The sequence below is a fragment of the Colletotrichum graminicola genome (assembly GCF_000149035.1).
Source record: "Colletotrichum graminicola M1.001 genomic scaffold supercont1.22, whole genome shotgun sequence".
Taxonomy (NCBI): Eukaryota; Fungi; Ascomycota; class Sordariomycetes; order Glomerellales; family Glomerellaceae; genus Colletotrichum; species Colletotrichum graminicola.
In genome coordinates, this window is record NW_007361026.1 from 460602 (window position 1) to 488102 (window position 27501).

A 27501-nucleotide genomic window follows, 5' to 3' on the forward strand; every position below is an offset into this window, starting at 1 on the left:
GTGTCCGTAATCAATCATCCCTCTTACTTTCTCTCCCCTCTCCCTTGTCGTAACAGCGTAATAATCTCTACCCACCATCCATCTACCAATGCAGCTAGTAGAACTGTAGCTGAGCTTATGCGGCCGCACCAGGTCCCTCGTGGCTTGCAGTGACGCCGCTGGTGCCGGGTACGTCCTGGTTGTACTGGTCCCAGTTCGCCAGGATTGACGCAATCTTGGGCGAGTTGGTGAGCTTGTACACGTCCTCAAAGTACTCCTTGGTGATGGCGAACGGCTTCGCCGTCACATTGGGGATGTACTTGCCAACAAGCTTGGCGGGGTCGATCGTCGTCTTGTTGATCTTCTTGAGAAGGAAGGACCGGAACGGCTTGACACCGGACCGGAGGAAGGTCGAGTGGAAAGGCACGTCGATACCGCGGAGAGGGATCGTTGCGAAACCACGCTGGAGCTCCAACGGGGTCGGCTTCTTGAGCGTCGCCTCTGCACTGCCCTTGATGATATCCTTGAGAGCACCCTTGGCCTCGTCGATGTTGCCGCGCATCTCCTCAATGTCGATCTTCTGCTGCTTGAGGAAATTGGTGACGCCCGTGAGCGTGTCGAGGGCGCGGAGGTCACCGGCGGCGACGTACTGCATATTGGCGATGTTGTAGTTGACAATCTCAAGCAGCCAGCCCGTCTCCTCCGAGATGCAGTCAACAACGAACTGCAGTGCTTCTTCGTTGAACGTCTTGGAGATCCTGCTGGGGTTGATGGCGCACATGGAGTAGTTGGAGCGTCCGGCCGCGTCACGCTCGACGGCGACCTGCATGGTCAAACCACGGTAGAAAACAACCGACACCAAACTCTCAATGGGCATGACCTCCGCCAAGGCAGCGAGGGCCGAGTACTCACCCAGAGAGTGACCGGCGAAAGTGCAGTCGCGGGGCACAAGGCCCTTGGACTTCATGTCCTCAAAGCTGGCCTTCTCCATGAGGGTAAGGGCTGGCTGAGTGAACTGAGTAGCCGACAGCAAGCCGGTGGGCGAGCGGTAGGTGTACGAGGTGGTCTTCTCGTCAATCTCCTTGAAGATACGTTCCGACTTGATGGTTCCATCGGCAGCAACGGTCTCGAAGGTCATGGCCATGTAGTTCTGGCGAATGGCCTTACCGCGGGGACCACCAAAGTAAACGGTGAGCTCCTTGGGGTTGTTCTTGACAATGTTGGTGATAGAAAAGCCTGAAGAGAATTAGCTAGGGATATTAGAGAGAAGCTAGGAATATAGCTTACCGTAGTTGTCCAACAAGTACTTGTCGGCGCGGTCCCAGACCTCCTTGGCGACGGGGCTGCTGGCGTACAATTCCATACCCATACCCTGTTCCTGGGAACCCTGGCCGGTAAAGACGTATGCCGTGACGGGCTGCTCAACCTCTGCCTCACCGAGGAGGACCTTCTCCTCCGTCTCCTTGTTGCTAGCCTCGACCTTGATGATCTTGCGGCCAGAGACCATACCGACGTGCTGAAGCTTGACCTGAAGGTCATCGTTGGGGAGAACCATGCCGACCAAAGAGGCGTGGAAGCTTCGGACACGGCCAATGTTGTTCTCAGCAGCCCACGTCTCAACCAAGCTACGGACGGCTGCACTGGAGTACATGCCGTGGGTAATGGTGCCGGGTAGGGCGGCGTAGTTGGCAAAGACGCGCGAAACGTGGATGGGGTTGTAGTCACCAGAGACGCGGGCGTAGTTCTCGTTCGTCGCAGGGGCACGGAGCTGAAGAGGGGTGCGCCCGCTGAGAGGAATGGGGTTTTCGAAGTTCAAAGGCTGGTCGAGGGGGGCACCGTTGCGCTCAAGGTAGTCGACGACAGGGTTGCCGTTGGATTGACCAGCCTCGTAATCAACGCTGGCGACCTGTATGACCTCCTTGGTGGGAAGCTCGAGCAAGACCTGACCCTGTGTGGAGACACTGCTGTACATCGTCTTGGTCTTGTAGCGGTAGAAGCTCTGAAGGCGGAATGTGAGCGTCTGTCCGAGGAGATCCAGGTCGCGGGGCAAGTCATCAGTGTTGAACCACTGCTTCGACTTAAGAACAGCGACGTCCTTGCTGGTGGCCAGGTGCAGCTGGATCGGGGTCTCCATCTTGCGCTGGAAGGTGTTCTCGTAATCTGTGTAGGCACCACGGTACAGGAACTGAGAGGTGACATCCATGACGGCTTCGCCATCCCGGTAGATGGTACCGCAGACCTCGACCATCTTGCCAGAATCCTGGTTGATAACAGCATTGATCTGGGCAGTGGTGGAGACCTCGTCGCCCTTCTTCAAAGGCTCAGCACCTGGCTTCATACGGAACTCGTTGGACAAGTGAACCAGCTTCAGCAGGTCACCATCAATAGTGCGGGGGAAGATGGGCTTGGTGATAGCCTTCCAGCCGACGACAATGGCAAAGTCCATGGGGGCGTAGACCGTCTTGCCCGGGCGCTCGACAAAGGCCTCGCCGGTGTTGCCAACCGCGTGGATGAAGTCGTTAATGTCTTCGCCGGTGATGGTAGCCTTGCCACCATCGAACTTGCTGCTAACATCGGCATCGAGGTCAAAGGTCTCGTCACCGAACCACGCACGCCAGTAGAACTCCTTGATGCGGTCATTGCGACCCTCCATAACCTCGTGGATGGGAGCGTAGCCAGCCTCCGGGTGGTAGGTGAACTTGAGAGGAAGCGCAACGGGCTTGCCAAGGGCGGTGGTGTCCTTAATCATGCTGACGACAATCTCGTTTTGACCTTCAAGCTGGACCTCAATAACATCGACGTACTGGTTGTGGCGAGGCTGCTCCTTGACGACGATCTTGGTCTTCTTCGGGTCCTTGGGGTTGTGGATCTCGACAAAGAGGCCACGAGCGGGGGCAAAGATGCGCTTGATGGGGTTGGTCTGGAACTTCTGGCCCTGAACAACAACCTCGGAGGTGAGAAGAGCATGGCGCCAGCTGCGGTCGGGACCAGCAAGCAGAGCCAGCCAAGCATCGAGGCTAGGCAGAGTGGCCGTGGGTGAGGTCGACAGACGGTAAGTGTTCTTGTGGGCGTCATCATACGACACGGTCAGACCATCGACATCCTCGACGGGAACCTCGCTCTCGATCAACTTGCCACCGAAGTACTCAATGGTGGGAATCGCCTCCTTATTACCGTTGTAAAGGTCTCTAGTCAAATACTCAACGTGGGTGTTGTGAATACCGTCAAGAATGTCCTTGATGGGCTCGTCAATGACCTTCGAGTACTTGACAGCCATAGGTCCTTGAAGAATGCAGGTACGGCCGACGTCCTGGCCAATTACAGCACCAAGGTCCTCAGACTGCCACAGTGAATCCTTCTTGAAGTAGAAGTCGAAGTTCTCGTCAAGGGTGGGGATGAAGGTAACAGGCTTCTGAATGGGGCGCAAGCATAGCATCAAAAAGTGCTGAACATCCTGGGCGTTGATGAGCTGAGTCTCAGCATCAGGGTAGTGAGACAAGATCTTCTCGACAGTCTCGTAAGGGGATTGGAGATCCTTGTAATCCTGAAGCTGAGCGACCTGACCGGGCTTGGAGGTGAAACGCTCCTCGACACGGCGGATGAAGTCACCCGTGAGTCTGATGAATGTGGGATCAATCCAGCGCTGCTCGTGACGAATGTAAAGCAGGTCCACCATGCGGCGGACAACCTCACCATAGGTCATGTCCTCGAGGTCGACCGCCTCGCCAGCACGGTTGCGGCCGAACCAAACCTTCTGGAAATCGTCGTTGAGCTTCTTGATGATGTAGTCACGGTTCTTCTTCAACTCAGCAACACGCTTCTCCTTGGGGAGAGAGAAGATCTTCTTGTCCATCTCAGCCCAGAAGAGAACACCACGAGTAGCGAGCTTGTGGATGGGCTCGCCCATTTCTGAGAGAACAGTGACAATACCACCAGTAGGGCCAGTGTACGACTTCTCCCATTCGCTGTCCTCAACACCAGGTGCGTCGATGATGGCCTGCTTGGCAGCAGGGCTGGTATGGGCCTCCTTGGCGACCATCATGCGGCTGCCAAATAGAGTGCCATCGAAGGGCATGGGAGGGTAGCCGTAGTTCTTTGACCACTCGCCCGTCAGGTACGGGTATGTGTCCTCGGCACCACCGAAACCACTGCCGGCAACGAGAATGACGTTTGCCTGGCGACGGATACGTGGGTACATGGTCAGGACGGGCTGGTGGAAGTCCTCGTACGAATGGTGACCGCCACCACGACCACCAGTCCACTGCAGAATAACAGGGAAGGTAGGGTTGGCCTTGGCGATATTGATGACAGACTGGATCGCATCAACAGAACCAGGCTTAAAGCTGATGTGCTTAAGGCCAAGGGTGTCGATGTACTCCTGTGCAACCTCGACGGAAGGAACACCAGCACCAATGGTCAGGCCCTCGATGGGAACACCTTCAGCTCTGAGCTTTGCGAGCATGGGAATCTGCCACTGCATGGCGCGAGGGTTGACGTAGATGAGGTTGACGCCAATACCACGTCCAGCAGGGATAGCACTCTCGATCTTCCTCAGAGCAGCGGTCATCATACCCGGTTCGAAGTAGCCACCACCGGCCAACTCAATGTGGTAACCGGCGTTCATGGTCGCCGCAACGAACTCCCAAGGGACGGTGCAGGGCGTCATACCGGCGACAACGATGGGAGGGAGACCCAAGAGTCTGCTCATCTTGGTGTCGACGTATGTGTCACCGTTGGACGTGGTAACGAGACGGGGGCCAAATTCCTTCACCCAGTCGACCGCATACTTGACGGCGTGCTCTTCATCACGGTCAAAGAGCTCTGGCTTGTACCCAACCTCAGTGACGGAGCCGTTGACAGAGCCAGCAAGAATGACGTGCACGCCGGTACCCTCCTTATTGCGGCTGGTGAGAACACCAAGACCAGAAATGCCTCCAGGACCGAAGTCAAGGACATGAGTCGCCTGGGGAAAGACGGTAGCCTTCTCCCAGTTGACGGGGTCTCTGGTAATGAGACGGATGAGGGTGGGAACAATGTTGCTGTCGCCAGCTTCGCGAAGGTCCTTGCCAGTGTTGGTGTCGAACACCGCAGTACCAAGAGACTTGGAGGAAATCTTGATGTTCTTGAGGTCCTCATCAATCAGCTCCGTCGCCTCAGCAAGGTATTTGCTGTGGAAAGGGGCGGTGATAGGGAGGAAGCGGTGAACAAAGCGGAGCTTGCGCTGGCCGTGAGGAATACGGTTCTGGTCCAATCCAGTCGGCGCCTTCACCTTGCGGAGCTGGGCGTTAAGACCGTACAGGGAAATGGGAGGACCCGTAACAACGAGATTACGCGGGCTGTTGATAAGGGAGATGGAGATGTGGCGATCGGCAGGTAGGTACTTGTTGGTCGCATCAATGTGCTTCTGAACCTCAGCCTGAGAGAGGTCTCGGATGCTAAGCATGGGGGTGGGAAGACCTTCCCCGTTGTCCACGGACTCTCTCAGCATGGTGGGGGTCAGCGATGTGCGGGGGAACACCTGTTGGCTGCGGGCACCGATCCAGAAAAGGATCGTGAGCGCCGAGGGTGCGAGCTCCTTCCATGACTCCCAGGAGTCTGCGGCGGCCGTGATAGCGGCGAGAACGATGCCCTGGGAGTGACCAGTCGTACCGCTGATCTGTTCGCGAAGCAGGCCGGGGTGTACACCGAGAACCTTGCAGGTGACCTCGTAGTGCGCAAGCTGAACGAGACCAATCAGGGGAAAACTGACAGGGGCCGAGATGAGGTAGTCCACATCAGGCGTCTCGTCTTCGCTCTCGAGCCATCTCATGATGTCGAGGCCCTTGGGGTAGAGCTTCTCTGCCTCGGGGTGCTTGGAGAGGGTCTGGAGCAGTTCAGCGGCGTTGAGGATAAGCGCGCCGATGAAAGGCTGGTATGTCCTGTAGATCTCGCGCAACTCATCAAAGTACTCCTCGATGTTGCCCTGTCCACCGAAAATGGTGTAAATGTCGGCGGAGCCATCGTCGGCAGCGCGGAAGAGCGCTGAGCCGTATGCCTTGATTGAGCGACCAGTGGTCTGTCTGGCCTGGTAGTAGCTACGGATGACAACCAACTTCTTGGCATCAATGCCGGGCAACGTAGCGGCGAGGGCGTGGACCTCGTTACCTTGGAGGTATCCACGCTCGAACTCGTTAAGGACAAGCTTCAGGACCTCCTCATAGGAGCCCGACTCGTCGTCCTCACCCTTCTCGACTTCGTCGGCGACGAAGCCCATGTATCTCGCAACCAGCTCTGCGACGGACGAAGGCTCGTCATCTTGGGCGAGCTCGTCTGTGGCGGTGGGGAGAGTGGCAGTAAAGCGATCCTTCAACTGCGAAGCGTGGAAGTGGAGAGCGGTCGGTACAAGGAGGGAGGTCTCGAGAGAACCGTGGCGAAGAGTAAGGGGACGCAGAGAAGCGTTGGATCGGGGGGTAGAGACTCCCGTCTGGGGACCGGTTCCGGTGCCGTACATGGTGATGGCGGGCTTGGGGGGTATCAAGAGGATGTAAAGTTTTTTTTCTTCGTGGATCTACGAATGGAGCTTAACTCGCCACATTTGTTAGCCGAGACATTCTTGGACAACGTGTTTTTTCCCCCATTCTCTTCTGTTATTGCTCCGCCAAAGAGCCAATGGGGGCGTTGAAAACGCTAAAATTGACTTACCTGTCTGTGACTCCGTGTACTCAGCGAAGAGCAGGAGGCAGCTATTTCAAGATGCTCCGGGATGACGGGGGAGATGTAGGCGGCGGTGAGGGCGGATGTGTGGGTGTGGGTGTGGTCTGCAGTATTTGGGTGGACGTCTAGAGCTATATATCCGATTCTCCGAGAGCAATTGGTGTTCTATGAAAGACAAGAGAAAAGGAAACGAGAAGACTGCCCTGCAAGATTGGTCCTTGACGTGGAGTTGCGGGGGAGAAGGAGAGAGTGGCAGATGGCAGGTTAAAGAAGACTTGGATAAATGATCAAGGGAAGGTTGGAGGGCGATTGAAGGTTATGACGGGAAATACTCAGCAATTAGTTGAAGGGCATCCCTTTGCACTTTTGCTGCGGTCTGGGTCTGGGTTCCGGGTCCTAGCTTTCTTGGAGTGGTGTGCGAGTGAGGAGTGAGCGTGCCTGTCTGGATCTCAATGTGTGAACATGGGTTGATTGGGATAGTGGGATTGGGGAATTGGGACAGGCACAGGTAGTTTCACACCTCATTGATTGAGGGCGGCGTGTGTCTGTCTGTCGTGTGGTGTGGAAGTGGAGGCGATGTGGATGGATCCAACCTTTGGGACAAGTACCTGTTGATTGAGGGGTGCCTGCCTTTGGTGCGAGTGAGGTCAATCCCATCAACGTAATTGGAGGTGCCTGGTCCAGTTTGAAGCCACGATGGGGATGGAGGGAGGGGGAGGGGTGGAAGAGTGGAAGGAGGTACCCAGGGAAGGGTCAGGTACAAGGCACGCCGGTAGAGACGGTACTCAACGATTAAAAAAAAATCAGGCCAGGTCATTTCTGGGACATTAGGTAGACATTGGAATGAACCCAGTTGGTTCGGGCTGGCGGAGCAAAAGGCTCGTTGGCCCGATGTAGCTTGTATCTATGGCATTGAACGAATCGGGTACCTATTCGGGGGCTGTCATCTGTCGTACTTCTCTGTGCGCCTGCAAGTAAACGAGCAAACGGGCAAACAAGCGTTGGTACCGGCTACCTGTCCTATCAGGCATTGGAAAGCCAATGGAAAGAGGCAGTTGAAGCACTTTCCAGGAATTGCTGGTGTAAATTGGTACCTTGTCTGCAACATCTTCCTTCATTCCTTCCTCCATCTCCTTTCATCTACGCTTGCTACCTAGTTTCGCCACGTCTGTCCCGGTATACAACAGGGTGTTCATGCTTGTCAATAGGCATCTGGTGTCTTACTCTTTTCTGCCACTCCATGTTGAAGTTGTCCCTCTCTCCAAAGTCTCAAATCTCAATGTCTCGCCAAATTTTTAGTTCTGTTGGGGATGGTCGCACACCCAATCCACCCCTCCAGCTCCACCCATGACTTCATGCAGCCCGAGTGATCCGCAAGGGTGCTACTGCTGTTGGAGAACGGCGGCGGCAATGTATTGGTACTTGTCCTCCTCCTCCGCCGACCGTCCTCAAGGATTCGCACGCATTTGATGGCAGGACGCACCGCACTGCAACAACTACGACGGCATTGCACTTGGCTAGACGGGGCCACTATCCACGCTCTCCCATCCTGTTTCCCTCTTTTGATGCACTTTTGAGGCGGCGTGCATCTTGTCTCCGGATCTTTGCCGCCGAGTCTGAGCAACTTACATAACCGCCACTCTCCTCTTGTCGGGGTCCTGGACGCACGAATCATCGGCCAAATGCTATCATCTTCGGCTCTTCTACTCCCACCATGTTCTTTCTAAGAACAGACTTTACGCGCACGGCGATAAGACGCCGTGCTGCTACCCCGGATGCATCAAAGAAACATTAGCCACGCTCGCCCGCTCACGCCGCCGCGGGTTATCTCGGGCTCTACGTGACATCTCTCGCTACCGAAGTAAGTGCCTTGCCAATGAAGTGAAGTTTTGGTTCTGTTCAGCAATCGGTGGGGTTTTTATTAAGAAAAGAGATAGAGAAAATAATCTTATCTTTGGCTCTTCTTTCTCGCCTGACCACAGAGGCGAGAAAGGGTATATAGCTCACATCGGCCTGGACCCTACGTGTCCCAGATATGCGGGAATCGGGATCCCCCAAAGTACAGGATACTTGAAGGTTCCTTGCGTTCCCGCAGTAGCGCCCCGGTCGGTTTAAAGGCGGTCAACAAGTTTTAGCGTCGTAACCGGGTTTTCTGCCGTCCTTTCCTCTCCACCGCTCTCACCCCACGCCTGGGGCTGATGCCGGGGTGGATGGGAAATGCGCGGGACCCTGAGGAAGGGGGTAGCCGGCAGGGAGAACGGGATGTACAGTTACCCGCCATTGCGTCGCATTGAAATCTCACCGCACTCTTGTCATCCGAGCACGCACGCTTGGACAGGCTGGCTGGCGGGGCGGGAGCTATCTCTGTGCCATGCCACGCGGACTCTCGTCGAGGAATGCAAGCCCCTCGATGGCAGTCCTCTTTGCTTTTTCTCTTTTCTGCCCCCCTTTTTGAGGGACGAGGGGCAACTGGCGCTAAGAATCGTGCATCTTTGAGACAGCCCGCCCGCCTAGTAGTAGCCCAGCACTTTAAGCATGCACTGATGAGAACAGGGCTGGAATTCTTGAATCTCGACATTTTGTTGCACCGAGCTCACTGGCTCGGTCTCCGATTGCTCATCGATGTCGCTCGGCGGGCTCGGACAAGCCAAATCTAATAGGGCAGGATGCCAGTCGTGCCCGCCAGAGACAAACGGCGATCCGCCGCATCTGTTGCGCATCACAATGGTTTTGTTGGATGAGGCTGCCGCCCGCCACGTCTTGACCCCACCTTTCCCCCCATTGACCCTCCCAATGACACTCCATTGAAGAACTGGAGCGACCCGTCGGACGCCGTCAAAAGGTCAGCATGGGCATACCAGGCTGCCAGATGAGCAGATCAGTTCAAACCAGCTACCGGTCGAGGCTGGAGCTGAAGCATCTCAAACAGCGGACTCGAACCTCCAAGGGGAAATAAAGCGAGAAAAACGAAGAATGGGGAAAAGCTAGGGTCAAGTTTGTTGTAAAACCAAGCCGCCAAGTATCGCTACGTTGGCCCTCGTCAAGTTTGGCGGGTTCCTATGTACATTGTACAATGGTACCCCTGTCACCCTGTAGAACAGCGGCCACTTTTTGCCCCTCGTCTCCATTTCTCATTCCTCCCAATACACCCTTGCATCCTCTCGTGCTGATAACCTGGGAGGGGGGTTTTTTTTTTCTTCTTTTTTTTTGCCTAATGAGGAGCTACGGCTGCTCCCCCCCCAATTGGTTGATGGACCCATTTGCTATCGTGGCACCATTTTCCCGGCCGCAGCTAGACGCTTGCCGTACATGCGTACACATACGAGAATCGATCCGTGGTTGAAAACTTCAACTGAGTTCCCGCCGCGACGAAACTTGCCGGAACCTTATCCGTAGCGGTTTGCAGCTTATCGTTATCGGCCTCAACGTCCCACCTAGCTCCAGTCTCAAGCTCCCAAAAATAAGCCGTGGCTGAATATCGGCAGAGGCTGTGACCAACAGGAATGCGGCGATAAGTAGCTGCTGATAGGGACCCGATCAGAGTGAAGGTGTAACGATGTGAGGTATCTGTAAAGCTTGGAGAGGTCTCAGCCACAGAGCCTCGCACCTGTCTAACGCCTACCTACGTACACTAAGTCTTGTCGAGGGGCAGGTACGGCCGCCACTAGCCCAAATCCAACATTCCGAGAGCTCGGGAAAGGGAAGCGAGAAAATTGGTGACGCCAGCATGTCTGGTCTGAGAAGATGGCAAAAAACACACGCGGGCGCACGACAGCCCAGGCGTGCCAAACTGCATTAGTCCACGTTGACAGCAGTAGCAAAGCCTTGGAAACAAACATGGCATTGCAGTCGCAAGCTCCTAAAGAAGGGGCAGAATCCCTAGTCGACACCAGGTCGAAGATAGCACAGCGCACGGATGAAGCCACTTGAGACTTGTCGATAATGCATGCGGCTCGATGATGCTGCTAGCGCTTCGCTCGTTCTCTCGCACAGAAGATGGGAGAGCATTGACTGACCATCACCGGGCCAGGTGACAGGCATCCAGCGACATCTTGTAGACCAGCTTCGATGGCGGCTCACGGCGAGGATGAGCATGGTACCCTAAGACTCTCCTGCTTTACATAGCTTGGGTGTTCATTTACGAATGCGACCGGGAGCTCCTTGAAGGTGGCGGTCAAACTGATGAGATTCTTGCTCATTCATCATCCCATCTCTTGGTGGGATTTCAGCGGTTTGCAACCAACTCTTATTCGGATTCTATAGGGTCTTGTCAACTAGAGAGAGGCAGCCAAGGCTACTATACTAGTACGCAGTAGCTCTAACGTCAACGGCACATCACTGACAAGTCCCATACCTCCCTGCCGTCCCTCCTAAGGAAGGTAGAAAATTAATAATCGTAGCAGGCCGTGTCCGCTGTCCCATCCTGCATTCCCCCAATGAAATGGTTTTGTGGGGAAGCCCCCCTGATCATCCCATGCTCGATTGGGGAAAGCGTCTGAATATGGTTGAGAAGCTCTGCAGGCGTTGCAGCACACCCGGCAGCCACACCACTTTGTCGACTTCCACACCAGCAGCTATTGTGCTTTCCCACCGGCATGGAGGGGGGGAAACATGGGAGGGAAGGGGACAACGCGCGCCGGAAAGTCGACGCCCCACCTTCCACTTTCCTTCGGGATCTCTTCCACGTCCCTTGCAAGGACGGGGAAGGGAAAAAAACCACTGCGGTAAGAGAAACAGGCGGGAGGTCATCAGCCATTCACAATGCATCGAGACAGGGTCCTTCCCTCACCCATGTTTTTTTTTTCTGCCATCCGTATGCTGGGGGGGAACGTACGTACCTTGTACCTCGTGTCGTCGAGGTACCTCGACATTTGGGGAACCACCACCACCACAACGTTCACATTCGCACCACGCTCTCTTCTCTGGGCTCTCATCACTGCCTTCCTTGAGCTGGTGGGGGCCCTTGCCTGGTTCAACAATCGTCTTTTTTTCCTGCCGGGACTGGTCCCAATCCCTCCCGTTCCAGTCCAGTTGGTGTCCTCTCCTCACACAGACGCCCCCAAGAAAGTCAATCAAGTGCCAGTGACCCGATATCGAGGGGCTAGAGCCATCGACTTTGAACCTCCGTCTCTCTCGCACTCACTTCTCTTTTTCTATCAAATCCGCCCGTCTTCCCTTCACTCGTGGCTCGACAACTCCTCCCACAATTTTCTCTACATCTCCCTCGCTCGCCTTTGCCAGCTTGTCCCTCCCTCTCTCTGGCGCGGACTTGATCCTTCCTCCCTTGAACAGCCTTCACCGACTGTCCAGCAAACACATCAAAAAAGTCTGGCGAGCTTGTCTGCTTCACATATACCCCTTCCCGCAGACATCACCACCATTCATCCCAGGAAACCGGCTCTCCCACGGCTTCCCACGGATCACAATCATTTCCCCTCCCATCCCTAAAACTTCGTCGACGACTCGATACTCTCAGTTTCCCGGTTCTCCTCCCAGCTCCGTGTAATTGAGCTTTCCAGCTTCCTCCCCAGCTACCCATCATGCGTCCCGAAATCGAGCAAGAGCTTGCCCACACGCTCCTTGTGGAGCTCCTTGCCTATCAGTTCGCCTCGCCCGTGCGGTGGATTGAGACCCAAGATGTTTTCCTCGCCGAGAAGACCGCCGAGAGGGTGGTAGAGATTGGTCCCGCCGATACTCTCGGCGTCATGGCCAAGCGCACCCTCGCCTCCAAGTACGAAGCCTACGATGCCGCCAAGTCAGTTCAGCGTCAGATTCTTTGCTACAACAAAGACGCCAAGGAGATTTACTACGAGGCCGACCCCATTGAGGAGGAGCCAGAGGCCGCTGCCGCCCCCTCGAGCGCGCCAGCCACTGCTTCTTCCGCCGCTCCTGCGGCCGCTGCTGCTCCTGCTGCAGCGGCTCCGCCCCCTCCCGGCGCCGGCCCTGCTGCTGCCGTCGAGGATGCTCCCGTGCAGGCTCTTGACATCCTGCGAGCTCTTATTGCTCAGAAACTCAAGAAGCCTCTGGCCGAGGTGCCTCTGAGCAAGGCTATCAAGGACCTTGTCGGTGGTAAGTACTGAAAAGTTTCGCATAGCCCCTTGACCGCCAACGTGACTAACCCGTGGAATTCAGGCAAGTCTACCCTCCAGAACGAAATCCTCGGCGACCTCGGCAAGGAATTCGGATCAACACCAGAGAAGCCCGAAGATGTTCCTCTCGACGAGCTCGGTTCCTCTATGCAGGCCACATTCGACGGGCAGCTTGGAAAGCAATCACAGGCTCTCATTGCACGTCTGATCTCCTCCAAGATGCCTGGTGGCTTCAACATCACAGCCGCGAGAAAATATCTCGAGACAAGATGGGGCCTGGGCTCCGGAAGACAGGATGGCGCTCTGCTGCTTGCTCTCACCATGGAGCCTGCAGCTCGTCTGGGATCCGAGGCCGATGCCAAAGCTTTCCTCGATGATGTTACCCAGAAGTACGCTGCTACTGCTGGCATCAGCTTGTCTACTCCCCAGGCTGGTGCTGCAGCCGGTGGCTCTGGTGGCGGCATGATGATGGATCCTGCCGCTATTGACGCCCTGACCAAAGACCAGCGTGCTCTGTTCAAGCAGCAGCTCGAGCTCCTTGCAAGGTATCTCAAGCTCGACCTCCGCGCCGGCGATAAGGCGTACATCACCTCTCAGGAGTCCGAGAAGGTGCTTCAGTCCCAGCTTGACCTCTGGACTGCTGAGCACGGCGACTTCTACGCCGCCGGCATTCAGCCCGTCTTCAGCTCCCTCAAGGCTCGTTCTTACGACTCCTCCTGGAACTGGGCTCGTCAAGATGCCCTGCACATGTACTACGACATCATCTTTGGCCGTCTCAAGGCTGTTGACCGCGAGATTGTGAGCCAGTGCATCCGCATCATGAATCGCTCCAACCCCACTCTGGTCGAGTTCATGCAGTATCACATTGATAACTGCCCCGCGGAGCGTGGTGAGACCTACAAGCTCGCTAAGGAGCTTGGTGAGCAACTGATCGAGAACTGCAAGGAGGTGCTTCACGCCAACCCCGTCTACAAGGACGTTGCCGTTCCCACGGGCCCTCAGACCACTGTCGATGCTCGCGGCAATCTCAACTATGAGGAAGTACCCCGTGCCAGCTGCCGCAAGCTGGAGCACTACGTTCAGCAGATGGCTGAGGGTGGCAAGATCTCCGAGTACGGTAACCGCACCAAGGTCCAGAACGATCTCCGCCGCATCTACAAGCTCATCAAGGAGCAGCACAAGATGTCCAAGACCTCCCAGCTCGAGATCAAGAACCTGTATGGTGATGTCCTTCGCTCCTTGGCGATGAACGAGAACCAGATCATCCCCAACGAGGACAGCCCTTCTAAGAAGCCCAAGCCTGGCAAGGTCGAGACTATCCCCTTCTTGCATCTTAAGCGCAAGAGTCTCCACGGCTGGGACTACAGCAAGAAGCTCACCGGCCACTACTTGCAGTCACTTGAGGAGGCCGCCAAGGACGGCGTGAGCTTTGCTGGCAAGCACGCTCTCATGACTGGCGCCGGTGCCGGCTCCATCGGAGCTGAGGTTTTGCAGGGCCTCATCAGCGGTGGTGCCAAGGTCGTCGTTACCACCAGTCGATTCTCTCGCGAGGTCACGGAGTACTACCAGTCCATGTACACCCGCTTCGGTGCCCGCGGTTCTCAGCTTGTTGTTGTTCCCTTCAACCAGGGTAGCAAGCAGGATTGTGAGGCTCTGATCGACTACATCTATGACCCTAAGAACGGCCTTGGATGGGACCTGGACTTCATTGTGCCTTTCGCGGCCATTCCCGAGAACGGTCGCCAGATTGACCAGATTGACTCCCGATCTGAGCTGGCTCACCGCATCATGTTGACCAACCTGCTCCGCATCCTCGGCAGCGTCAAGACCCAGAAGGCCGAGCGCGGTTTCGAGACTCGTCCCGCCCAGGTCGTCCTGCCTCTGTCGCCCAACCACGGTACTTTCGGAAACGACGGTCTCTACTCCGAGTCCAAGCTCGCTCTGGAGACCCTGTTCAACAGATGGCACTCCGAGGACTGGGGTCACTACCTTACCATTTGTGGTGCCGTCATCGGCTGGACTCGCGGTACCGGTCTCATGAGCGGCAACAACATCGTTGCCGAGGGTGTTGAGGCTTTCGGTGTCCGCACCTTCTCTCAGCAGGAGATGGCCTTCAACCTCTTGGGTCTCATGTCCCCTGCCGTTGTCGATCTCTGCCAGAGCGAGCCTGTCTTTGCCGACCTCAACGGTGGGTTGCAGTTCATCCCTGACCTCAACCAGACCATGACCAAGCTCCGCAAGGACATCATGGAAACTAGCGAGGTCCGCCGCGCTGTCAGCAAGGAGAATGCCATCGAGAACAAGGTCGTCAACGGCCCCAACTCTGAGGCCCTCTACAAGAAGACCGTTGTTGAGCCCCGTGCCAACCTCAAGTTCGACTTCCCCAACCTCCCCGACTGGGAAGAGGAGATTGCTCCCCTCAACGACCGCCTCAAGGGCATGGTCGACCTGGAGAAGGTCGTCGTTGTTACCGGGTTTGCTGAAGTCGGCCCTTGGGGTAACTCCCGCACCCGCTGGGAGATGGAGGCCTACGGCGAATTCTCTCTGGAGGGCTGCGTTGAGATGGCCTGGATCATGGGTCTCATCAAGAACCACAATGGTCCCATCAAGGGCAAGCCCGCCCCCTACTCTGGCTGGGTCGACGCCAAGACTGGTGAGCCCGTTGACGACAAGGACATCAAGCAGAAGTACGAGAAGTTCATTCTTGAGCACTCCGGTATCCGTCTGATTGAGCCTGAGCTCTTCGGCGGCTACGACCCCGAGCAGAAGCAACTTCTCCACGAGGTTGTTATTGAGGAGGACCTCGAGCCTTTCGAGGCATCGAAGGAGACTGCCGAAGAGTTCAAGCGTGAGCACGGCGACAAGGTCGACATCTTCGAGATTCCCGAGTCTGGCGAGTACATTGTCCGCATGAAGAAGGGAGCCGCCCTCCTGATCCCCAAGGCCCTCCGTTTCGACAGACTTGTTGCTGGTCAGATCCCTACTGGCTGGGACGCCAAGAGATACGGTGTTCCCGAGGACATTGTGTCCCAAGTCGACCCCGTCACCCTCTTTGTCCTTGTCTCCGTCGCCGAGACTCTGCTGTCGGCCGGTATCACCGACCCCTACGAGTTCTACAAGTACGTCCACGTTTCCGAGGTCGGTAACTGCATCGGATCCGGTATGGGTGGTGCCGGCGCCCTCCGTGGCATGCACAGAGATCGCTACCTGGACAAGCCTGTCCAGAACGACATTCTCCAGGAGTCATTCATCAACACTATGGCCGCCTGGGTTAACATGTTGTTGATCTCTTCTTCTGGTCCCATCAAGACTCCTGTTGGTGCTTGCGCCACTGCTGTCGAGTCAGTCGACATCGGTTACGAGACCATCATGGAAGGCAAGGCTCGTGTCGTCTTTGTCGGTGGTTTCGACGACTTCGGCGAGGAGGGCTCCTACGAGTTCGCCAACATGAAGGCCACCAGCAACGCTGTCGACGAGATGGCTCACGGCCGCACCCCTGGCGAGATGTCTAGACCCACTACCACCACCCGTAACGGCTTCATGGAGTCCCAGGGTTGCGGTGTCCAGCTTCTCATGACAGCCAAGCTTGCCCTCGACATGGGTATGCCCATTCACGGTATCCTGGCTCTGACCACCACCGCCACGGACAAGATTGGCCGCTCCGTTCCCGCTCCCGGCCAAGGTGTCCTTACCACCGCCCGTGAGCACGCCGGCAAGTTCCCCTCGCCGCTGCTTGACATCAACTACCGCCGCCGCCAGATTGAGCTTCGCAAGAAGCAGATCAAGCAGTGGCAGGAGTCCGAGCTCGAGTACCTCTACGAGGAGGTTGAGGCTATCAAGGCCCAGGGCCAGGAAGTCAACGAGAAGGAGTACGCTCACAACCGTGCCGAGCATATCAGGAAGGAGGCTGAGCGCCAGGAGAAGGACGTTCTCCGTAGCCTCGGCAATAACTTCTGGAAGAACAACCCGGAGATCGCTCCTCTCCGTGGTGCCCTCGCCACCTGGGGTCTCACCATTGACGACCTCGCCGTTGCTTCCTTCCACGGAACCTCAACCAAGGCCAACGACAAGAATGAGTCTTCTGTCATCTGCCAACAGCTCCGTCACCTTGGCCGCAAGAAGGGCAATGCTGTCATGGGCATTTTCCAGAAGTACCTTACAGGTCACCCCAAGGGTGCTGCCGGTGCCTGGATGATGAACGGCTGCCTGCAGGTCCTCAACACGGGCTTGGTGCCTGGCAACCGCAACGCCGACAACGTCGATCCTATCATGGAGCAGTTCGACATGATTGTGTACCCCAGCCGCAGCATCCAGACCGATGGCATCAAGGCCTTCTCCGTCACTTCGTTCGGTTTCGGTCAGAAGGGCGCCCAGGCCATTGGTGTCCACCCCAAGTACCTCTTTGCCACACTGGATGAGAAGACGTACGAGGAGTACTCTGCCAAGGTTCAGGCCCGCCAGAAGAAGGCGTACCGCTTCTTCCACAACGGCCTGGTCAACAACACGCTCTTCGTTGCCAAGTCGAACGCTCCTTACACCGACGAGCAGCTCAGCCAGGTCCTCCTGAACCCCGACGCCCGCGTGACCGAGGACAAGAAGACCTCCACCATGACTTACCCTTCCAACTTTATGAAGGCGTCTGAGAAGACGGTGTCGTCCACGGCGGCCAAGGCCACCCAGGACATGATGGAGGCTCTGGCCAAGAAGGTTGTCAACAAAAATAGTAACGTTGGTGTTGACGTCGAGGACATCTCTGCCATCAACATTGAGAACGAGACGTTCATCGAGCGCAATTTCACCGCTGGTGAGATCAAGTACTGCCAGTCGGCTCCCAGCCCTCAGAGCTCGTTCGCTGGCCGGTGGAGCGCGAAGGAGGCCGTTTTCAAGTCGCTTGGCGTGTCAAGCAAGGGTGCGGGTGCGCCACTGAAAGATATCGAGATTGGCAGGGACGAGTCTGGTGCCCCGTTGGTCAAGGTAAGCCACATGTCCCGATTCGTATCGTCGAGGCCCGATTGCTAACAGTTGCCCAGCTTCACGGTGAGGCCGCCGCTGCTGCCCAGAAAGTTGGCCTCAAGGACATTAGCGTGTCCATCTCTCACTCGGAGTCGCAGGCGATCGCGGTCGCTGTTGCGAACTTTTAAAAATCGGGTAGACTGTATGTACAATGCATTTCTAGTTCATGGGATATAGGCAGGCATGGGGGTGTTGCTTTTGTTCACTTTGGTCGTGTTTTAAATAGAAACCTGGGAGTAAAGATTGCGAGGACACTTTGGGAGGAGTGTCCTTTTGCGATGGTCGTCGTCGGACGAATTGACGAGTAATGCACGAGTAGGGAAACGGCGCAACAACGATGGAAGTTGGTTCATCAATGCCACAATAGAATCTGTATCAACCACTGCCGTACTGCCCAATGACTCTTGAACATTGAAGACATATCCCACTACTAGATGAAATTGTCGCGTTGTCATGCTCGCTGCATGGAGCATGTAGCCCCCATGCTGGACGTGATTTGAGATGTCCATTGGTTTGAGCCAAAAGTTGCTCGGGTCGCTGGTTACCCATTCAGACGGTGGGCGACAGTCTGGACACATTGCAATGCCAGGTTTTTGCTGCACGAATCGGATCTGTTAAGCCCATCTGATGGATGAGATGGGATGCTAGAGGACACGCGGACATGTTGGGGCATTCGGGCAGGCAATGCAAGAAGATGAGGGGAGAGGGTGATTGATTGCGCTTCCTGGTTTATGGGAAGTAGAGGAAAGGACGGATGGCGTTTCAAGCTTTGTAGATAGCACAGCACAGCACACAGTACAGCACAGCATCACGAGATCGTATCGCAGCAACCCTGCGCAAGGGTTGGATTGTACGCGCTCGGTCCTTATTCACGAAGGAAAAAAGGCCGTGTCCATTTATGTTTCTGCCATTTGTTGTTGTTTTTCACCCCTTCCCATTGTTAGTTCTTTCTTTTCTGTTTTCGTGCGTTTTCGGCATGTCTCTTGTTCCTGGTTTTCTCTTTTTTTTTTCTCTTTTTTTTTTCTTTTCCCCTGCTCATGTCTGTGCTGTAAGCCAGCCGACCTCGTGGCCATCGGTTCGTCTGATGGCGGTATTGGTTCAGCCCTCTTGGCGTCTTTCTCGACGGGGTGGTCCAGAGACAGATCTTCCGGTTTCGTTTTCCAAACTAGTTCAAAGGCCAAGGGTGGGGGGAGGGGAATCACATAAGGTACGGTCAATACTGAAGCTGTCTTGCATTGAAACCAGGGACGAGGGGGCCCACCCGCTCGATGACTTCTGAAACTTGGTTAAAGCTGTTGCCAACCAAACCAGGCCCAACGAGAGCCAACACGAGCAGTCGGAGAAGGGTGGTCGCGCATGGCCGGCCGGCACGGCACATGGCCAGCCACTAAACCTCGTTCAGTGATGGACGTCTTGAAATGCCAGGGGGGGCTGCACTGCACTGCCGTGATGACTGGGTACGGGGTGTACGATGCGATGCCTAGGACATGTCCTGTTGACTCGACCAATCAAATGATAGAGGATGGGAACAATTAGACTACTACTTTATGCATCGATGCGTCCCCTTTCTTTTCCCCCAGCGCGTTCCTGAATCCGAAAGGGGAGAGAGATGGGAGCCCGGTCGATCCATGAACCGAGAGGCTTGCGTTTGTGCCTACATAGGTAGGTACCTGTAGTACCTATCCCAGCTCTGACGCCCCCAACGTGCGGTATGTGTGTTCAGCCCTTTGGGACTGCATGGTAGGCCTGGGAGGGATTTTAAGGAGCTGCCACACCAGGGGGGGAAGAGGGGGGCACTGACGTGTTGGTCTTGCACGGCCGGGCTACAAGGAAGGTACGCACGTCGTATTGTGGCGCAAGCCAGGAGTTCAGATGTCGATTTTTATTCCTTTTTCGCCAGATCTCTAGGGGACCGGGGCCGTTGTCATGCAAGACCACGGGCTGAGCAATGTTTGAAGGGGTGAACGGTAGGGAGTGTGTAAAGCCTGAGAGGTATAAGGAAACCGAGGTTTCCAGCGCGCGATCGGATTCATCTGGCTGGAGGGTTTCTGTTTCACGTTGCTACCATTTGTCCATCTTCTACCTTTGTTTATTTTATTCTTTATTCTTTCCCCGGACGAGCCTGTATACTTCCACCGAGAACGGCAAGAGTTCACATTCCCATCTTCCGTTATTCCAATTACCAGTCAAGAAACGCAAGTCCCAAGTGGAAACGATTTAACTCGGTTCGATAACCCCCGGTTCCGCTCCTTACATACGCATCATCGCGCCTAGTCGATTTCCAAGAGAAGAGAGAGAGGGAGACAAGACACGACACGACACGACAGCCGACTGAAGGAACCAAGATGACGACAGGCGCAGACAACATCAGAGGCCTCACGGGTAAGGGCGTGCCGCCGACGCCGTCCTTATTCGCCATCGCCCGCGTCGCCACCCTGGTGCTCTCGCTCGCTGTCCTCGCCGCCAGCGCCTTCTGCCTGTCCCTGCTGGGCATCTACTCAGGCAGCTTCACCGGGCCGCCGGGCTTCATGCTCTTCGTCGTATGTCTTTTTTTTTTCTCTTTCTCTCTCTCCCTGTTGTTATGTCCGCTCGTGTCCGGAGGAGAGCGTATCCTGTTGGGACGCCAGAGACTATACCAACTTTCGATGCAAATGATTGCTTGGCGCTGGGGGTGCGGACTTGGAAGAAGAAAAGACACACAAAAAGGACATTTATTGACACTTACTTTCGTTAGGCCCTCTTCACCATCGTCGTCCTGGGCGGCGCCATCGCCATAGAGCGCTTCGCGGCGCACCTTTACTTCCGCATCGTGATGCTCGTCGGCTACGGCCTCACCTGCCTCTTCTGGCTGGCTGGCTGGGCATGGTCCGCGAGCATCGCGAAGCTGTTTCTCGGCGACACGTGCATCGGGAGGACCTGCTTCGGGCCCACCACCGAGGAGATGCGGTACGGCGGGAGCATGGCTGGCGCCGCGGCCGTCGGTGCCATCAACTGGTACGTCGTTGAACCCTCGTGGGACTTGCCGCGTCTTGGAGCGTATAATAAGCCGTGGTCGAGACTGGAACGAGAGTTGGCTAACGTGAAGATTATTAGGCTTTTGATGGGCATTGTGGTGTTTTACTTCATCAAGGGGTGCGTCGCGGACCCCGACTGCTACGGCGTCGCGACGGGCCACGAGTCCGAGATGGGCAGCATCAAGGCCGAGCGCAAGTCGCGCTCATAGCCAATCTATCAACGGGCAGTGGGCCGGGCCGGGGGTGGCGGTGAAAGCCAACCGTCGGGCCCGCAACACATGAGAAGGAACCGTGCCAACAAGGGAAAAGTAATGGAAATGGCCATCTGAGACATGGAAAGGGAACCGGGGGCTTGGGAACCAGGCTGGACTGGATAATGGCCGGCGTTTGGGTTTGTGAAAGGACGATGGATGAGATACGCAGACGCTGTCTTCTGACTGTGTAGTTGCTCGTCTCTCGTCAGAAGGAAGAGAGACAATGGGGCCGGGCTTCGTTTGGTGCATTTTGACGAGAGATACCACGGGTTTCTTTTGGTAGCTGGGCTTGATGATCTTCAGGGTCTTTTAATGTTTCGCAAAAGGGTCTCTCTGTTGAGGGTTTATACAGGGACTCAGCTGTTTTTACAATATTGACTGCGGATGTGATATTCCACAAATCCGAAAACATTCGAAAACGGTGTGGATACTATATTTGAACAAGGCGTTGCCAACAATCGTTGCCTGGCGGGTAAGCATGACCATATGGTCACTTCAATCAACTCTAAGCAGAGTCGTCTATGCTGCGGTTCAAGACATGGATAAAGAAGGGCGCTTTAGTATAAACGCACTCGGGTTTGTCCGCCATAGTCAATGTGAGCAATCATGACGCATGCAGTCTGCTTCGAAACTAGTTTCTTCATGAACTAACGCCAATTTTCCAACTTGCTCCCTTACGGATATTTGTAGAAACTTCCCATCATTAGCTCGCATGCATCTCCCCCCTCAAGGCAAACCAAAAAGCAGGCCGAAACATATAAGAACAGAAAGGAGACCGACCTCAGCTCTCTCAACCCCCCCCCCCTTCTTCAACTCCGCCCAGCAAGCCCGCCAAGCGCCCTTTCGACACGCTGTCACGCCGTCACCGCCGCCTTTCTCTTCTTCCTCTTGGCCGCCGCCGTCTTGGCGATGCCCAGCTCGTCGGGCCCGTCGCGGCTGAAGTCCGTGACGTCGACCCGGTAGTCCGCCACGAGGGCCTCGCGCACCGCCCGCGCCGGCAGGGCGTCCCACTCGCCCGCGTGCGCCCCCGAGCGACACTGCCCGCGCCTTCCACCAGTTCATCTGGGCCGTCGCGCGCGAGAGCTCCTTCGGTGCGGCACGCGAGGGCGCGCTTCCTTGCGGGCTGCGGCTTCCCGCAGCGCGTCGCTCAACGTGAGGCCCTATTAAATTAGTTCGAAGACAGCATGAACCCTTGTAATAAAAAGATAGGCTTTGTGATGGCGTGCTTAGTTCTCGCAGGGCATACATGCTGTATGCCTAATCTCATGCACTAGGCTGTTCGGATGGAATGACCTGGGAGTGATTTCTAACATTGGCGCTCCAGGCCTGCCATACTGCCTACGAGTCCATGGGTAGGTCCGCGTCTCGAACAGGGATCGCCTCTAAAACAGGTGCGTCCTCGCCGCGCTGTCGAGTTACGATCCTTATTGGTTTTACTGCTGTTCCCATCAGACATTGAAGGTGGTGTTTGAACCACTTACTGACCGTTGATTTAGAGAGGAGATGAACAGACACCCAGAGAGATCCCTTAGCTTGATGAGCTTGAGCCGCCAAGCGCAAGAGGTTTTCACGTGAAGATACAGGGAACTAGTAGGTGTCGAGCGTAAGGTCGCCCACAGTTTAATTCTGGCGTACACCAACAAATCCCAGTGTAGAAGCTTAACACGCGACGGCCGCGCTCCTTGCGGCTGCGGCTCGCAGCGCCGCGGCGTTGTTGCGCCGCTTCAGGTCGGCGAGGCGCGCGGCCGCGAGGTTGTTGTTGTGCGAGACCGCCGCCTCGCGCTCGGCGCCCGCGGTCGCGTCGGCGACGGGGACGAAGACGCCCAGGGACCGCTTGGGCTGCATCGGGAGGATGCTGATGCGTGCCGGCGGGGCCCGGATGCGGTAGACGTCCGTGGGGGAGTCGGGCGCGGCGGACGGGCTCGGACGCTTGGCGAACGGCGAGGGGGGCGGGAGTGTCGTCGACTTAGTCTCCGCGAAGATGTGCCTGATCTCGTGCTGGCGACGGAGGCGCTCCTCGGGGCCGACGGGGTCAGGGATCGAGAGGGACAAGGAGAGGACGTCGGAGAAGCCGCCCGGGAGGGATTCGGGACTGAAGATGCGCGCGTGGTAGGGCGGCTCACAGTCTGGGGTCGTCGAGCGGGAAGCCGTCGGGAATCGGGTCCAGGAGGCGGTGTGGCGTTGCCTGCAGGTGCTGGATCGGAGACGCTTGGTGGGAGGGAGACCGTCGTGGGCCAGAGGCGGCTGGGCCTGGGGGTGAGCTTCGTGATTCTGGGGCTGGTATAGGGGTTGGGATGCGCTTGGTGTCTGTTCGTACTGGTAGAAGGAGGGGAATACGCTTTGGTTGAAATTGTCCTCAAAGATATACGGGGCCCGGTGGCCGTCGAGAAAAGAGAAGTCGGTGGAATAGGGACCGGACATCTTACTAGTGTCTGGCTATATATATTATTGCTGAGTGCTGCCTCATGGAGGGTTTTGGAATGCTTGGTGGCTTTCAACCGGAGTGAGGTGGTGATGAAGTCGATGATGGGCGACAATTGCTGATAATTCCCACTATGACCCTTGATTTTGTAGAGAGAAGACCCTGGCGGCGATGGTGAATAGCAAAGTGAAGCTGGTGATAAATGATTACGCGTCGTAGGTAGGCCCTGTAAGCCGGACTGGTGACGCATAAAGAGAGAGGCAGCCGTAATAGTGAATGTTAATGGCAGACGTTAATGTGTCGCAATAATGAGTGGCTTTATGAAAGGTATTGTTCTATTGCTATGCCTTGTGGATTGGGTAAGATGCCTTCAGTGACTGGGTTGAAGAAGTGTGGAAGGGGGTGGAAATGGTGCTTCTATATAGAACGCAGAAGTTGATTCAGGGTGGGCCGTGATTCATAGAGAGATATCGTGACTGTATTAAGCGAGCCTCAAGGTTGAGATGAAAGGTCACGATCCCCTCATTGCAGGTAGCGAGAGACCTACAGGTCCCGCGTAACCAGTCATGTGAATTAGCAATGGACATCTTGATTGACCCAAGCGATCCCAAGGTTGAGACGGAAGATCACGATGCCTTCAATGGGGGTCATGGGGGCAACATGGAAAGCCGCTGACCTCGCTTAACCAGCTTTGTGGATCAGTGGGAGGCATCATGGCTGTCCCAAGCGATCTTTGAAGCTGAGACGAAGGGTTACGATACCCTTAGTAGGGGTAGCGTGAGAGGATCTGCGGGCCTCATTGAACCAACCGGCTACGTGAAGGGAGAAGTTAAGATGGCGGGACTAATGTTGACTTGAAGATAACAGATGAAGAGTATTCTGTCCATCAATGAGCTGCTCCTTTACTTATGTGTTGGTGGAAGATAGGGAAGGGGGGGGGGACGCAAAGTTGCTGATGATTTTATTTGTATGCCAAGTTGAAAACATGGAAGCGAAAGAGAAGCAAGCAAACAACAGCAAGAATTTCTTGAAGAGAATGTGGAGAGTTTTTCGGCAGATTCCTTGTGAATATATATACAAGCTTGGATCAACGAAGTAAACTGAGAGCATAGGAAGTCGAAGTATCGCCACTTTTAAAGGATCTGCGACCTATGAGGCGTATGAGCCTTTTGGCACCATGTATATGAGGAGCCTAGCGACCGTAGGCTTGTAACTGCGCTGTGTTCTGCTAATAGATAGACGAGGTAGATGGATACCTCTTCCGCCAGGTGCTGCCACCATTCTGCAGTGCTTAGAAGGGCATATTTGGTTGTAGAAGTCCCCCAAAATCACACATCCTCAGAAAGACAATGGCGTTTTAGGCGGCCGTGTTTCAACCTAGGATGATGGGAGCACACTCACATGATTCCTTGGCGGTACTTTGACCTTTTATATATATCGCTGGACACCTCGTGTTACTAAGCCGGGCCAGGTTGCGCCCAAGAAACCGGGGCGGAACGAGGATGAAGTCGCCTGCGGGGCCGGCGTGGTCCGGTGCTGACCGAGACCCCTGAGCTCCATGGCGAGCGACTGGCAAGAATAGACAAAGGGCACCTCACATATCCACACGAAACCTGTGCAGGCAAAATAGAAAACGTTCAAAATCTTGATCTCCATCTATATAAGCTCGCCAAACAGGCTCTAATGGCCAAGCCAAACGCTCCCCACTGGATATCTTCCCATCGGCCGTTTCAGGCCCGAGCTGTATTCGATCATGCAATGCTATACCGTCCTCCCAAGAAAAACGCCTTTCAAAATCAGAAACCCCATTTGACAGACGTCACTGGGTAGCTCGCCAGTCTGTCCATCGAACCATGCCAAGAACAAATACATCTACACCTCGCTTTTTTGCGTCTCTTCCAGCTCCTTCAATATAAAGTCGTTGAACTGGTCAGCGTTGTCGAGGTACAGGTGGTGTCCCGCCTTCTGGACAATTAGAACCTTGGCGGACCCCCTCTCCCTCCTCTTCTCTTCGTCAGTCCCTTTAAGAAGGGCCTGCAATTTCGCCTGCTTAAGCTTCTCTTCTGCGGCGTACCCGCCAGCAACGTCCATCCAGTCGTTTTCGCCATACATCAGGACGACAGGGACACCCGTCTCCTTGATCTTCTCGCCATTCTTCTCAATGATCTGCCGGCCAACACCGTCTATCCGGTTGACCATGGGGCTGCGGGCGTATGCGCCCGGGGCGAGGATGTAGGGCAGCGCGTACTCGCCGCTGCCCCTCTGGCGGAAGATGGAGAAGGCGTAGTCGTGCAGGGTTTGCGACTCAGCCTCGGGGAGATGGTTGAAGCGACGCGAGGTCCAGCCAGAGACGAACCGCGGGCCCAGGGGACCGGTGAAGCGGACGATGCTGAAGGGGGAGACGTTGGCGTCCCATAGCCAGACGAGCCAGCCCGGCAGAGGACGCTTCGGCGCATTGTTGGAGTTCTTTTCATGGCTCTTACTGGCGCGGGACGTGATGGAGTTTTGGTTGTCGCTTGTGACAGTGTTCTGGTCCTGTGTGAACTCGTTTTGGAATGTCGATTCCTCGGGCTCGGGCATGGCTGAGTTGACGGCGTACGGGTCCTCAGGGATTCCGACAGGGGAAGCAAGGATGAGCTTCTTGAGGTGGCCGGGGTACTTTAGCGCATAGGCGATGGAGAGGTAGCCGCCAAGGGAGTGGCCGATGAGTGTGAACTTGTCAATGTTGCGCTTCTTCCGCCACTCTTCAAGGGCATCAATGAACCAGGCCTCGGCCTCGGCCGTCTTGCCCTCCTGGTCCTTGGCAGAGACCTTGAAAGGCGGCCTTGCGGAGTTGCCCATGCCCAGCATGTCGAGGGCGTAGAGCTTCCAGCCCTTTGGGCGGGAGAGGGGCTCGAAGTTCTTGTAGAAGAAACCGAGCCCGGCACCGTAGCCGTGGAGGATGACGAGGTTGTTGTCGACGTCCTCGCCGACACGCTCGACGGAGTACTCGTTTAGGGCGCGGTTCTTCCCGGAGAGCTCGACCATCTGCGACTTCCATACTCGCGGGCCAAAAGGGTCCGACGCCTTGTCGGAATCTAGGGAGGCGTTCTCGCGGGCTTCTTTGAGGTAGGGGATGTGGCTGAGGACGTTCCGCTCGGCGACTTGGGGAGTTACACTTGTCCACTGCAGACGCTCTCGTCAGCGGAATGAACGGGAACGACACTAAGTAAAAGATGCTGCTGGTTATCTCACCCATTGGTAGACGGCATCCTTGTAGCCGAGAGGGAAATAGGTACCCGGGGGACGTGTCGTCGCGGTGGGCGCGGAGGGAGGGGCGGCGGCGGCGGCCATGGTCTGGTGAGATCGGCGAGGAACGGAGTCTTCAGAGGAGGGGCGGATGCTGGGGGTGGAAGACTTGACGGTGGTGGAGGAAGTAATTAATGAGGAAGCAAGTTTAAGTCGCGACCCGTTGACTAAGGTAGAAGCGGTTTGTTGGTGTATCATGCCGGTTGACGGGGCGGTGGCGACGGGGAAGGACCGTCTATATATGGGCGTCACAAAACGAAGTAGCGTTCAGTATGGCCGTGGGGAGAGGCGGATGGACGTGCCCGGCGGGGAGCGGAATTTCCGAAACTTTGGACGATTCATCCGTCAGCAGCGAGCTGATGGTGGATGGAATCGGATCGAGTTCGCTTGTTCGTTCTACCAAGAAGGGGCGGCGCGGTTGGGTATGCGCGCCGGCGGCGTTAAGGAGGGTAGGTGGTGCGTAGGTGTAGGTATGTAGGTAGGGGCAGTGGTGACGCGCGCAAACGTGGCAGAGAAAGAGTAAGAGCAAGACGGGTGCGAGTGCGAGTCGTGAGGGGTGGGGGGCGTAAGAGTGAGAGGAAACACAATACCCCGGCCAAAGACAAGCTACGCTACCTACTACTACGTAGTAATGCCCATTATCCGCAAGGTAGAGATACTAAGCATCGTAGGCCAGGGGGGGAAAAAAAGAAACAACTGGCTTGTTGAGCAGTTGAGCGGCAGGGTTGCAGGGGTTGCGAGCCTGTCTC

General features: G+C 55.9%; 5 protein-coding genes across 5 annotated transcripts; 2 read left to right on the forward strand and 3 right to left on the reverse strand.

The window, feature by feature from the left end:
- Positions 1-115: 115 nt before the first annotated feature.
- Positions 116-6469, reverse strand: GLRG_06166 (acyl transferase domain-containing protein; the record flags this gene model as incomplete). The annotated part of the gene is made up of 2 exons (XM_008096851.1): positions 116-1215; positions 1267-6469. 2 exons carry the CDS (start codon positions 6467-6469, stop codon positions 116-118), a joined length of 6303 nt encoding a protein of 2100 aa, XP_008095042.1.
- Positions 6470-12212: 5743 nt separating this feature from the next.
- On the forward strand, positions 12213-17902 carry GLRG_06167 (uncharacterized protein; the record flags this gene model as incomplete). Its single annotated transcript, XM_008096852.1, has 3 exons — positions 12213-12741; positions 12805-17735; positions 17792-17902. 3 exons carry the CDS (start codon positions 12213-12215, stop codon positions 17900-17902), a joined length of 5571 nt encoding a protein of 1856 aa, XP_008095043.1.
- Positions 17903-20119: 2217 nt separating this feature from the next.
- On the forward strand, positions 20120-20997 carry GLRG_06168 (uncharacterized protein; the record flags this gene model as incomplete). Its single annotated transcript, XM_008096853.1, has 3 exons — positions 20120-20314; positions 20509-20768; positions 20868-20997. 3 exons carry the CDS (start codon positions 20120-20122, stop codon positions 20995-20997), a joined length of 585 nt encoding a protein of 194 aa, XP_008095044.1.
- A 1704-nt stretch (positions 20998-22701) lies between these two features.
- Positions 22702-23463, reverse strand: GLRG_06169 (uncharacterized protein; the record flags this gene model as incomplete). Its single annotated transcript, XM_008096854.1, has 1 exon — positions 22702-23463. One exon carries the CDS (start codon positions 23461-23463, stop codon positions 22702-22704), a length of 762 nt encoding a protein of 253 aa, XP_008095045.1.
- A 1873-nt stretch (positions 23464-25336) lies between these two features.
- GLRG_06170 (uncharacterized protein) lies at positions 25337-26950 on the reverse strand (the record flags this gene model as incomplete). The annotated part of the gene is made up of 2 exons (XM_008096855.1): positions 25337-26629; positions 26699-26950. The coding sequence occupies 2 exons, from the start codon at positions 26948-26950 to the stop codon at positions 25337-25339; spliced, it is 1545 nt and encodes a 514-aa protein (XP_008095046.1).
- Between the last annotated feature and the right edge of the window lie 551 nt (positions 26951-27501).